The sequence below is a fragment of the Parus major genome, chromosome 1 (assembly GCF_001522545.3).
Source record: "Parus major isolate Abel chromosome 1, Parus_major1.1, whole genome shotgun sequence".
Lineage (NCBI taxonomy): Eukaryota > Metazoa > Chordata > Aves > Passeriformes > Paridae > Parus > Parus major.
This window is the reverse complement of record NC_031768.1, coordinates 86,772,703-86,786,220: the sequence shown is the minus strand read 5'-3', so window position 1 is coordinate 86,786,220 and position 13,518 is coordinate 86,772,703. Positions and strand designations below refer to the sequence as shown.

The window sequence follows — 13,518 nt, the reverse complement described above, 5'->3', positions numbered from 1 at the left end:
GTATTTCACTAGATGTATCTTTATTTCTGACAGTGAGTCAGAACTATGACTAATACATAAGATTTAGACAGCAAAAGACAATCTTGCCAGTGTTTTGAGAGAGGTTGCAATCCATCAGAGCCAGGGCAGACCTTCTAGGCATATATATTTTCTATATATTCTAGGCAAAAGACTGAGGAAGGAACTGACAGACCACAGCCATTTTTTATCAAATTATACTTTGCTCCCACTGAGTTCTTCACTAATTTATTTTGCCTGGAGTATTCCTTTCACAGAACATCTTCCAAACTGTTCAAGTTTTGCCTGTACAGCTGACCACAACTTGCTCTCCCACTTCTCTGTCATGCATGAGGATGCTTTTCCACTAGGATGTTGGGAGTGAATAAGGCATTTCTGCATGATATCACCTAAACAGTATTTTCTTTGTGCTGGAGGTTTCCATTCCCATCCTGTGTCAAAGGGCTTTAACCTTTTGTGGTTAGAGATTGTATAGCAATATATATGGTATAGCAATATAGAAAATATACATTGCTATACCTAGGGCACTGGAACATGGCTGTATACCCAGGAAGAATGTATGGCTACAGCCACTTATGTATAGAGACTGTAAAAATGTTTGCAGTATCTTTCATTGTTTGTCTGCATGACTCTGTTGCAGGTGCACTCCAGTAAAGCTCAGGCAGTGTTAGTGGCACTGCTGTGTCCAGTCTTCATCTGTAAAACCTCTTTGTTTTCTGTATCCTTCCTGAGATGTGAGCACTCTTGGAGTTCAGCCATTTACCATAACCCTGCCATTGCTCTTGAGATGGAAAACAGGCAGGTCCAGTTGAATGTATGGAAGATACTGCTTAGTCAGTCAGAATCTGAATGGATACAGGGAAAGTTCATGAAAGATATGATTTTATTTACTAGAAACTCAATTTCTTCAAATCGGGTTGTTGAATGTTCTAATACTATTCCTTCTCAGGAGCCCTTCTGATGTTGGACAGGTGAGGAAGAAGTGAACTGACTGGAAGCACTTCAGTATGCTCATGCACTTACAATCAAGTGAGCTGGAAGACAGCATACACACATCTGGAAGCATGCTACTCCAAGTTAAATTAAACATTAGTTAATCTTGGTTGTATGCAAAAAAAAACCAAAAACAACCAGGTAAACTTCTCCAGGAAGTGTGTTGGGGATAATGCATTTTGGTTTCCTGTTTGCAGGAGCACCAGAACTTTTATTCCAGTGACATGTCCTTGGGCTACCTAGTACTTTCTGTGAAGTATGAACAGATTGAGAAACAGGAAAATCTACGCCTGTTGCTGAGGTAACAGTGCCTGTTATTGAAGTGTATGCTACTGTGCTGTGTATCCTTGCACTCCCTCTGTGTAGATGTGGATGGGAATTTTGTGTCTTTCTTTTGGAGAGAAAGGAAACTGCAAACAAACCTTTGAGCCTTTTTTTCCTTCCCTTCTCTTCTTGAGTTGGTCTCAGCAGTTTCCTTAAAGAAGACGGTGTAGTGCTTGCAGGTGCATCTTTGTAGTACCTGTGTGGAAAATACTGTTCTTCCCTCAAACAGAAAGCTTTTCTGTTTATTCTGTCTACTTAGAGGCATGTGAGTACTCTCTAGGAGAACATGGATTCCCTAATTAGAGGACAGGCTAGCCCAGGCTTTGTATTTGAGACTAAGGCTCCCTTGGAGGTGGTCTAGAACATTACCTAGATTCCTGGGGCAGTCTATGAAGCCATAACCCTTAGAGAGGGTTATGAAGAGACATATTCTCTCTAGAGAGAACTGCTGAATGAGCTGCAGGAAGAACAGAGAAAGATCTTGTGTAGGTGAGAGGCCACTGCAGAGAAGCTTTTTACCACACTATGGGCCGGGTACACTCCCAGTAGCCAGTGCTACTGCAACCCGGTGATGGACAGTTGCCGCTGACAAGGATTTGTCCAGGATTGAGGGGAAAAAATGGTTACATGGGAATTAGCTACAAGAAAATCACTGGTGAGTTTCCTTCAGTGTCTGAAGAGAATCCTTCAGACTGCCAGCAATAATCTGGGAATAAAGAAAGAGCCTGTTTGTGAGCTGTGCCTGGGAGTGTTTATCTTCCTATGTGGAAGAGACCAGGGAAGAGCAAAAGGGTAGTTATTCCTCTAGTAAGATACTTTGTTATACGCAGTACTTCTTGCTCAATGGCTTGTTTATCATGGTTTGAAGAGGCTTTTGACAGCCCAATATTTCTTTTTCCTTAGAAAGATATCTCCTTGAATACACATACAAAGAGGAAGGCAGCTTTCCTTTGTCAGTTTTCTGGAACAATGCTACACCTGTTTCTACCTCCTTTACTTTGCATAGATCTGCTTTCCTAGGCTGTTTCTTACAGACCTTTTAACAATCTTTCAAGCCCTCACTGATCATGGGAATCCCTTATTATTCTGTGTCTGTGAATTGTATTTTGACATTTAGATTTCTGTGAATGAAAACAGTGGTGGGAGGGAAGCAAAATACTTCCTCAAGGCAGACAAGAGTGCAAAGGAGCAGAGAGACTAAGGGCTCCTGTTTTGTCTTCCTCTGCTCACCACAAGAAATACTGGGCAGTAAGAAGAGCAAATGCCTTGCTTTTCCAGTGATTCTATGCACTGCAGTTAAAATTAACCCTCTGGAATTAATACTTAAACAGTGCTCTGAAGAAATGGCTACTCTTTCTTTAAAGAGCCAGTGTTGCTTGTGTCTCCCTTTAGCCTTGTCTCTAATGCCTTTTTTGTTTTGTGTCAGGACTCGTACTGGCACCAAACATGATCTAATTCCCATTTCCTGTCTGAATGAGTTTCCCAATGCTGTTCAGATGGCAAAGGTGAGATTAATGCTTTCCTGTTTTTCTTAAGGCCTCATTCTTCAAGTTGTTTTCACCTCTGTCCTCCCATTTCCCTCTTTTTCTACTATTCCACAGTAGAACTGTCATGTAGTTCCCTTTTACCCTTCCATTTGCTTTCTCTTCTTTCTCTTCTAATTTTACCTCAGAATTTTTGCCTGAAGGGGCTCCTGTCAGATAATTATAAACAGTGCCTACACTCTCATGCCCGCAGCAAGCCAGGGCACATGATAATCACACTTCTGTTTCCATCTCTCTCACTCAACAGCTACTTTGTGAGGATGTGAATGTTGAACGCTTCTTTCCTGTCCTCTATCCCAAGGTACAGTGTTCTGATATATCTGTATATCACTTTTCCACCAAGGTCTGGCTAATGACATCCAGTTGATAATTTCTGTTTTCATTACCTCAGGCCTCGCAGCTTATTGTTGCATTTGATGAGCATGTCATAAGCAATAACTTCAAGTTTGGGGTCATCTACCAAAAACCTGGACAGGTAAGATTCATCAGATCCCATGGTACTTGGGGCAAAATGCAAAGAATCAGTTTTGTTAGCCTAAGGGATGTAATACCATGGTCTGCACTATCCAGAAGCAGTAGCATGGAGGCAGCAGTGTTTCTGTAGTGCCGTGGTTCCTTTGGCTTGCTTCTTCACCTGCAGTGTCTCTGGCAGTATAGGCTTTGTGGGTCTCTGATCCCTAGCTCTATCCCTCATGGCTGCCTGGGGCTGAGGCACAGGACTCCAGCACCATGAGGGGCCCATATCAGAAATGTATTCAAGCAGAGATGATTCTTGGTTGAACTGTCTATAGAAATTACTGCCTGCTCTTTGTACTCCTTGTGCTTCTTTCTACTTCTGCTTTCCTTCTGTAGACAACTGAAGAAGAAGTCTTCAGTAACACTGTAGAGAGTCAGGGTTTCCTGGAGTTCTTGGATTTCCTTGGTGACAAGATTCAGCTGCAGGATTTCCGTGGGTAGGTACCCTGTGCAGCTGGAAAACTAGATTAAGTTAGGGAACATCATGTGTTCAGGGGCTGTGACTCTGTTACAGCCCAGCTTCCAGAGAAATGCTGTGTCTTCTGAATCCCAGTGAAAGTGAAGAAGCCCTGGATGCTTTTGTCAGCCAACATGTCTGGGAACTAATTGGAGTTTAGGTCTCTGCTGGTATTTTGATTTAAAGGTCTTCTGGTACCTCAATCTGACCTGCAGTATCAGCAGAGAATAATAGTATTTGGCAGTGCAAATAGAAGTTTGTTTCACAGTGGTATGAGGCAGTATTGTTTCAGACTCTTTCTGTGAGGCATCTCATCCCTTCTGTAGTTCTAAGATATGGAGTGTGTTTCTTAGAAGAGTGCCAAAGAACGTAGCTACTTTGAGGATCCCTGGTTTAACTTCGTAGCTTTTAGCAAGCTGGCATGTTCACCAGCACAAACATGGTGCAGCTTCAGTCAGTGCATTGGTTTGGGGAAGATTTGGTGCCTCACTGTCACTGATTTCCTAAAAATTACCTTTGATGGTCCTTTGATGTACCACTGTTATTGATACCATCTGTGTTTTCTCTGCTCTCTCATTTCTGTTCTGCCTGACCTATGGTGTGGATTTGCTCAGGTTCCGGGGAGGCTTGGATGTTACCAGAGGCCAAACAGGCACAGAGTCAGTCTATACAAATTTCCGGGGGAAGGAGATCATGTTTCACGTGTCCACAAAGCTGCCCTTCACAGAGGGAGATTCCCAGCAGGTATCAGAGGGAGGAATAAGGATTACAACAGTGTGGCTGGGAGAGGAAGGTATTTGAAGGACTGCATAGAGGGGAGACTGACTGACTGTATAATGTTGGGAATTATGGCTGGAGTAATGGCAAAAGTAGTGGTTTGGTGAAGAGATGGGTTTGAGATGTTAGGCAGACTGGTGTTTGAGGTCCCATCATACTGTTCTGCTCTTTTTCACCTGCCTTCTCTCTTCATTATTTCTTTCCTCTCCAGCTTCAGCGGAAGCGTCACATTGGGAATGATATTGTAGCCATCATTTTCCAAGATGAAAGCACACCTTTTGTCCCTGATATGATTGCTTCTAATTTCCTACATGCTTATGTGGTAGTTCAGCTCACTCATAGCACCACTGGGGACACTCTCTACAAGGTAACCAGGATCAATAGATTAACCTGTACTGATTTTGATCCTTGAAGTGAAAACGGGTTATTGGGCCTTTGGGAGAGGTGCAGGTTCAGCCAGATGTTGTCCTGATTTCTTGAGTATCTACACCTGAAAGAGTTAAGTTATATACTTTTCAAAATAGCTGATTAATTTCTGAAGCTTACAGCTTTGGAATTGAAGCAGAAAGAATTCAGGTAAAAAAATTTAGTTTACATCGAAGAGCATGAGCCACAATTGATCCCACTTTGGGGATTGTCTCACATTGTATAAGTCAGGTAAAATTCATGTCCACATTACTGGTGCTGCACAGCACAGTGCTTGCATCTTGCACCTGCCTAAGGCTGCAGGTCAGGTACAGCTGGTTGACCTAACTATGGAATCCAAGCCAGCTACACCTGCTTCTGGGGATTTCAGAACTGATTCCCATCTGGCAGGAAAGTGTTACCTGTCAGGTAACTTTCGGTGTCACTTTCAGTGATGCTGAGAGAGCAGAAAATATAAAGAAACTTGGATCTGTGATGGATTTTTCATTGTGGAAGCATTTTAATCCTAGCGCCATGTGTTGTATTATGGAGGGATTTTGATAATATGGTGGTGATGAATCCTTATGCCTTGGAGGTCTACAGGAACACCAAGAATATCAAAATTAGGACAGTATCCCCATCTCCTCTTCCATCAAGAGGGTGTCAGTGGTGGAGCAACCACCTTCTTTTGTTCCCTATGCTGTGGGCAGCTGGTTTGTAGTGAAGGCCATGTGTTGACAAGGCCATGGGATTCCAGTTCTTCTCTTGCTCTCTGTTTTGTAGGGCACAAAAATTAACTGGACTTTTTAATGACAAGGAAAGAGCTGGGAAAGTTTGCTATTTGTTGTGTGGCTTCCTGCCATTGTTTTCATCTTTGTCTGTCCGCAGTACTGTTTTTTTTTTGTTAGTGTAATAGGGCTACTTCATTCCATGAAGAAGAAATCATCCTAGTAATCACCCTAGAGCCAATGCAGAGTTTTCTGTAAAGGCCTGTCTAAAGGGCCTTTAACTGATGCTGCCTTGAGAGCATAGTAGTACTAACACAAAAGACTGCCATTTGAAAGATTTCTTTGCCATTTCTTGTTGCATTTACTTAAGCTTTAGTGCCTACTGTTAAATTGGATTATTAATAGAATTTATTTCACAGATTCAATTTTTGCAATCAGAAAACTAAAAATACAAAGCAGGATTTTAATTGGTAGATATCCATTAGGAGAGAGATGGAGGCTTTATAATTAGGGGAGGTGGCCTAAATGTGAGAAATATTAATTAAATCAAGAGCCCATTTCCTTCTTCTTCTCATTAAATTCAGTCCTCTCAGTGTCTCTGTGACATTTATGTTTTGTTGTTTTGAGGCAGTTGTGGTTGTTATGACATTGTTCCCTCTTGTATGAAAGGACAAATAATGGTCTTGCTTCATCTCAAACATGACAATAAAGCCCCCTGTGAAATAGTGTGAGGTACTTTATGTATTTGGTAAGATTGCAACATATAATTATGGGTAAGTTCTGTGAAGAAACAGGTGACCATGCAAAAACTGGACTGCCTTACAGTTACTTCTTTAGACATTGGTATGTCAGGTAGGAGCATGCTAGAAATAAAACAAATGAAACCTATCTCTTACTGGGAGAACATTTGTATGTTTACCACCTGTGACTCACAGAGGCAGTGGCACTGAAATACTCCCCTCAGTGTGCAGTGTATCTCCACCAAGGATTCTCTGCAAAATTAGGTCAGTACAACCACATTGACAAAGGTTCTTTAGTGGAAGTTAATCTTGCAGGCTGAATAGAAGCTTTTTTTTTTTTCCTAACTATACTGGTTATTCTAGTTATTATTTAAAAGAATTTTTAAAAAATATGTCAGTTTAGCTTTTTTTATTATTTTTACTGTGTGCACATATATCTGACTGAGTTACTGGGAGATAAATGAACACATTCATCCACTGAGTTCAGAAACAGAGGGATGCACAGGACACTGTATTACATCTCTTTTGTATAGGTAAATTTTTTAGGAGGAATCAGATCTATCATAGTAGTTTGATGGTCTCACTTGTATTCTGATACTCATTTTTTCCCCCTTATATTATTTCAGGTTTCAGTCACAGCCCGAGATGATGTCCCCTTCTTTGGACCACCTCTGCCAAATCCAGCCATATTTAAAAAGGTTTGTTTCTCTGGTCCTGTGTTAGCTGGCAGGGAACATGGTACACACACTTGTGTTCTGAGTAGGTATTGTCAGTCTGGCTAGAGCACTTTGGAGGTCCACAGACTAGTAAGCAAAGCTTTTATAATGTGATATTTTTACTAGTGTTTTTGTCTCCAGTTTACACTAGTCTTCATCTTGTCTTCTAGAGTGCAGAGTTTCGTGAATTCCTTCTGGTCAAGCTCATCAACGCTGAGTACAGCTGCTATCGAGCTGAGAAATTTGCTAAATTAGAGGTGGGTCTGTTACTGGGCTGCTTCAATTGAAAATGTTTATTAAATATATACAATAAATATATTATTATCAGATAAAATAAAGTAAAATTCCTGACTTCTAATTTTGTGTTGCTTAAGAAAGGAAGATGAAATGTGATTTTATACTCAGTTATGGGGTATTTCCTTCTTATTTTTTAGCAGGTGTGATAGAATATGAGCAGGTACATTTTGATATAAAGATCTAATCCTCAAGTAAGGGTGGGAATATGATGCATATATTTTGCTGGAGGAAATTCTGTATTAGCTGAAATTCAGTGTTATGTTACAGGATGTATGCTGATATCACTGATTTTTGGTTCAAGGTACCAAAATTCTATTCCAGACTCTGCTGTTGGGGTTTTGTTTTTGTCGTTGTTGGTCTTTTGGGGTTTTTTATGTTTGTTGGGTTTTTTTATGAGGATGTAAGACATTGAAAAAACAGGAAAAAATCTCTGCTCTCAATAAAAGCTGTTCTCATGTCCAATGTTGATGCAGGAAAGAACACGGAGTGCCCTCTTGGAGAGCCTTTTTGAGGAGCTGCAACTTCGCAGCCGCAGCATGATGGGATTACCTGTAGGGGAGGATGACAAGATAGAGAATGGCAGTGGGGGCTTCCTCGAGAACTTCAAGGTGAGCCTTTCTACTAACCTAGTGTGGTCTAGAATTCCATACTGGCCCTTAGAAGTCGAACTCTTTATGCTTTGTGGTGGTGTCAAATGTCAGATGTGGTTTTATTCCATGACTTGCAGAAGAAGGAGTCAGTGTTTGCAAGAGGAATTGTAATAACTAGGAGCAAAGGGCTTTCAGTTCCTACAGCAGTTCCCTTGAATTAATTTTCTGAAATTGAGTTGAATTAATTATAACTGAAAGAATTGCAGGAGCCGCTGCAAGAGTTTCTAACTTATCTTTGAGTGTACTGTCTAGAAAAACTGTGATGCTTTACTTACCCTCTAAAAGCCAAAGTTAATTTACCTTATTCAGTGTAAATGGCATGTTAGGGGGTTTTTATTGTTGATTTTTTTTTTTAATAAACCAGGTGACAGAACTTTCTTTTAGAAGTGATAAAGATGATTGATATGAGAAAGCAAAGGTTTTGTATGAATGGGCAAACTGACTTTTGAGCAGGTTATATAGAGAGAATCTTTATTGCTTTCTTATTTTATCTACTTGCCCTTTCCCACTCACATGGGAACTGCCTTGCCACTTCTTTTATATAATATGCTATATCTCTGGAAAGAGAGATGTGTTATAAATAGCATTTCTTCAGATGACTTTATGGCTTTATATGGTGGGTCAATTAGAATTATTAAGGTCTGTAAAACTAACCTGTTCACAAATAGGTTTGGTAGCTGTGTGCATAGATTTGGTCAGGTCTGGGATGCTTTGGTGAGGTGTATTTTTACATACAAACTGCCTTTGCTGCTAGCCATGAATTTTAACCCATCCATGTCTTACACTAATTTTCCCAAAATGTCCTTTTATGACTTCTGGCAGATGCTGTGATTTGCATGTCATGTACACAGATGACATTTGTAAAAGGCTGGAAAGGTCTGAGTTAAGCCAGAAAATGGCTTTTTCAAATGCTGCAGATTTTGATATGACTGCTTTCCTATTGAAACCAGAACTCAAGTTCATGTGAGACTGAGCCTTACAGCCTCAAACAGGAGTTTGATTTTGTGTTTTATAGCCTGTAGGACTACTCCAGGTGATGCTGTTTAATCCAGTGTGCTGGGATACTTGTCGGAAACTTCTATTCATTGCAATAGGAGAAGGGAAGTGAAACTAGAGAATATACTTGAGGAAGAGCTCTTCCCAGAGCTCCATGAATCATCTAGGACCAAAACTGGGCAGTGTCTAAGGTGCTGCCTCTCAGGAGTTAGGATCTGTGTGGTTCTGGTGTCGGTCTGTCACAACTTCCCACTCAATCTGTGGTGCTTCTCACACTACCCTACCGTGTGCATGTCTATATGTGTATATCTGTGTTTGTCTGTTTCCCTGCCTCCCTCCTGTTCAGCGGGTGATCAGAGGCCGCAGCCAGAGCCTGGATACCATGGGGATATCCATGAGAAAGCAGCAGCCAGCCACCCTGCCCAGCCGCCCAGCTACAGCTGGCCTTGCCCTCAGCCAGAGTGTCGCCGAGGGCCCTAAGGCCATTGCTGCGGTAAGGTATTCGGGTGGGCTGTAAGAAGAGAACCCGGCATACCTTTGTAACCACTCATATATTTCCTTTCCCTATTAGTTTGTCCTCTTGTCCCACTGTGAATCTTTTTGTTGTATCATCCCATTTCACAAGTGGTGACAGCATGTGTTGCAGTCTGTTTTGTCTGTGCCCATCTCTAGCCCCAGTTCATGTGTAAACTAGAGCTGAGATTGATGCAGACTGGGAGAAGAAAGAAAAACATGATTCTACATCAGAGATCTATCTCTGCTATCCTGGATTAGATCCTGTATGGTGCCATGTGTTAAAAAATGCATGCACTGTGGTTTGGCTGCAATGGTACTGTATTGTCATATGGCAAGACCTGAGAACATAAGGACACTAGAACTGTTCTCTTTTCTTCAATTTCACCAATGAGGCTATTTTCTGTAATATAAGCAGGTGCACAAAATATTCAAGGTGCTGTTATGATGTAAAAAGAATTTACATGTTGGGAACAAACAGGAGAATGAATAAAGTTTGGGGTGGGAAAAAGAATGAGTATTTCTAGTCACTATCAAAGCCTTTCCTCTTTGATAGGGATACTAAACATATGTGACTAATGAATTAAAAATCTATCACAAATCTTTCCAGAAAATGATCCATGTTTCTGATATTGAAAATATGGTTACCTTGGCCAAAGTGCGTCCAGCTGGTTGTGGTCTCTGCACTAGTGATGTCAATACAGGCAAACTACAAAAAAAACATCTCTGAGTAAGCCAAGAATGTGCCCTTCAGTGTGAAGATTTCTTGGTGACAGTTTACTTGGTTGTATGCATTCTTTATGTCAATACAACAAAGTCACAGCGTACTAATGACTTGGGTTTGCTGCCTCCTTTGCTCCTTTAACTTCTGGTTTTCTTTGCCTTTCTGGTTCTGCCTCTCCTCTCACCATATGGGGATGCCTCCCTTCCCAAGCCTGTTTCTCTGTATACTGGCTGTATTCTGCCTTTGTTTCTTTATATCTCTGTCTCTTCCTCACACCACCTTTGTAAGCCCTGGCTGCTCTTGCTTGCTGACAGAAAGCACTCCTTGCACAGGTGGAGCTGAGCTCTTGTATTGCAGTAGAAGAGAGGATTTGTATCCATGTTGCAAACTCTTCTCCTATGCTTTCAGCTCTGCACAGCTTTTCCTGTCTTGTTCCTCTCCTTTCTGTCATGCTTTCCTTTTTTCTAGTCTTTTGCCTTGCCTGGTAGGAGCCCATCACGTACTCGAGCCAGCCGCTTCCACGGGCGACGGAGTAGTGCCATTGGCATTGAAAACATACAGGAGGAAAAGAGGTATGAGCTGTGGGGAGACAAGACAAAAAGGGTAAAAAAATCAAGAGGAGATGACAAAAGGTACATAGGAAGGTACATAGAGGCAGAGGGGGAACCAACAGGAATGAGAACTAAAATGGAAGTGGTTGGAACGGGAAGAAAAGAGACTGATTGTCAGCCAGTGGAGAAATGGACAAATAACAGAAACAGAAAAAAATTAGAAGAGGACGTTTGGAATTGGAGAGAATCAGTATTTGAAGAAGAATGGAAGAAATGGGTGGAGGAACATTATAAGATCATTCTTAGATATTGTGCAGTATGATCCAGGACTCTTCAGTTTCTTTTTCTTCACTCACCAATTTTCAGAGACAGTCAGATGAAAGGCTGGTATTTGGGAAGGGGATGCTTGATTGTTTGTTTGTTTTCATGTTAAAATACTCAAATAGGCAAAACTTCTGGTAACTTAAAGGATTTATTTTAGAAAGCTTTAAGTTAAAATGACTAATGCTTAAGTTAGATGGTCTGAGAAATAGTTATAATTAATGGATAATAGATAATATGCTGCTCCAAGGAGTGATTTGGCATATTTGACAGAATTATAACCATTCAAAAGTTGTCTTTTGGTCACGAGAGATTATTTAGTTAAATTACAAATTTCTCTCAGCTCTAGCTGAGACACCTTTTTAAGATTATGCTGACTCAAAAGTTGCATGAATGCTCTGCATCTAATACGCAATTTTCCCAGTTGCAAGAATTCCAAGAAACAAGAAGACTGGGTGCAAAAGGGGGAAAGTCATCTCTAATGTAGAAACTACTTATTTTAGGAGGAAATTACTGTATTTTCCCTTCTTTCTTAATGAGGTGCCTATGACCTAATTTGAATAAAAGCAGAACTTTTGGGAAAAATTAAATCTTCAGGGACAACTGCCCTGCAACAATCTAAGCTGTCACAATAGCCACAGCTTCTCACTCCTTTAAATACTTTTATACCTTAGGTGGCTGTGTTCTTCAATCCATTACTTGTGTACAATAACCATTTCAAATGTTAGAAAAAAACCTGTAAGACTTTACTAATACAGGGAAAACCCCTGGATTTATTTTCTTTTCTTTCCCCCTGCTCTTTGTCTGGAGAGACCTGATGAACTAATTGGCTTATTTAGCTTTGCTTTTGCTTACTTGTAAATTTAGATGTGAGGAACAGGGAGCTTGTATTTTCTGAAAAACTTTTTGGGTCATTCTTGAAGTCGCAGTTTCACTAGCAACTGCTCTAACGGTTCATTGTTACTGAAAGCAGATGTGGTACTTCCCCTTTGTCCCTTTCATCTACCCAGTCTTGACTATTCCTTGTGATGATTGCTCAGATCCCTAGTGGGCCTTTCATGGAACTGATTCCACCCATTAATCAAATAGAAAAAGTATCAACTTTCTTTCACTGGATTAATTGTCTGCCAGGTTCTGCCATGAACTGGCTCGTGGAGAAGTCTGATGGGTACGAGGACTGATGGAAAGTGTACTCAGCAAGAATGAAGGAGGCTAGAGCATGCTCTCTTTCTTTGACCAGTGAGCTCAAAGTGTCACGTGTGACTTCACCCTAAAGCTGTAATTCAGTGATATGCAGGCTTTGCTGACAGCTGACCCAGTCCATCCTGCTTGTTAGTCTGTTGTAGGAATTTCAGGGTTGTTTTAATTTTAGAATTACTTTTTGTCAGGGTAATTTCCAGTCTCTCAAACAATTCTATTAGCATAAGTAAGGGTCATCATCAGAAACTCGGATGTGAGGGCCACAGGTAGAGTCAACTGGCCAAGAGAGCAGAGGAAGAACTTTGTGACAAGCTCCATCACTGAAGCCCTAAAAACCCGTCCAAAATCCCTTAGCTTTCCTTGCTTTAATTAAACGTACCTCTCATTTCAGTTACTCACACAGACAACTTTCTTCAGAGGTACCTTGAAAAGTCCTAGTAGCAATAACACTTTTGTAACCATCATATTTACACACTCTATGAAATTCTATAGCTTCTTAGCACCAATGGAATGGGGAGGATAGAGGGAAAAGTTAAAGAATTAAAGGTGAATACTGAAATTAATTCAGGCTTTTCAATTCAAGAGGAGCTTAAAGTTGGCCATTTCCAGGTGTCACATGTCACATCTAAGGAGTCTGCCCTTTTCAGCACAACTGTGTTTGCCTTCCTTTTACATGTATACAGGTAATAAATACAGCTTTGTAGTGTGTCTTGTAAGGGAGTGTTAGAATAGATGGTAATTAACTCTGGCCCTGGGGTATAGCTGGTTTCTCTTTTCTCCTAGCAGAGACACCACAGAGAGGATACAGAGGGTGTTGGACTGTCCAGGAACTTTCTTTGACCTGAAGTCTGATGGATCATCCAGTCCCAGCTCCCCAGAGTTCCCCAGCAGGAAGAGCAAGTGAGTTGAAAATAAATTTTAGTATTTGAAAGATGCTCACTGTCTCTGGTATTGGCTTAAGTGTGGTGCATGTCTTGCTCTGTTGGAGGCTTTACTGAAATTGTCCACATCAGGCATTGTAGCACCTCAAAAGCTGGATGTCTGGCTG

General features: G+C 41.0%; 1 protein-coding gene across 31 annotated transcripts in view; it reads left to right on the top strand.

Moving 5' to 3' along the window:
- LOC107206204 (rap1 GTPase-activating protein 1-like) overlaps positions 1–13,518 on the top strand; it is a 47,852-nt gene that overhangs the window by 19,388 nt on the left and 14,946 nt on the right. For 11 of the 31 annotated variants that reach the window (XM_015631834.3, XM_015631877.3, XM_015631867.2 and 8 more), the window contains 13 exons: positions 1,209–1,312; positions 2,762–2,840; positions 3,127–3,180; positions 3,271–3,354; positions 3,732–3,832; positions 4,467–4,596; positions 4,841–4,996; positions 7,129–7,200; positions 7,389–7,475; positions 7,989–8,123; positions 9,508–9,654; positions 10,867–10,970; positions 13,254–13,370. In XM_015631834.3, the coding sequence (XP_015487320.2) occupies positions 1,209–1,312; positions 2,762–2,840; positions 3,127–3,180; positions 3,271–3,354; positions 3,732–3,832; positions 4,467–4,596; positions 4,841–4,996; positions 7,129–7,200; positions 7,389–7,475; positions 7,989–8,123; positions 9,508–9,654; positions 10,867–10,970; positions 13,254–13,370 (1,370 nt within the window). Of the gene's footprint in view, positions 1–1,208; positions 1,313–2,761; positions 2,841–3,126; positions 3,181–3,270; positions 3,355–3,731; positions 3,833–4,466; positions 4,597–4,840; positions 4,997–7,128; positions 7,201–7,388; positions 7,476–7,988; positions 8,124–9,507; positions 9,655–10,866; positions 10,971–13,079; positions 13,154–13,253; positions 13,375–13,518 lie in introns of those variants that run through there. The other 20 variants (XR_004498818.1, XR_004498817.1, XR_004498819.1 and 17 more) reach the window with 11 other exon arrangements.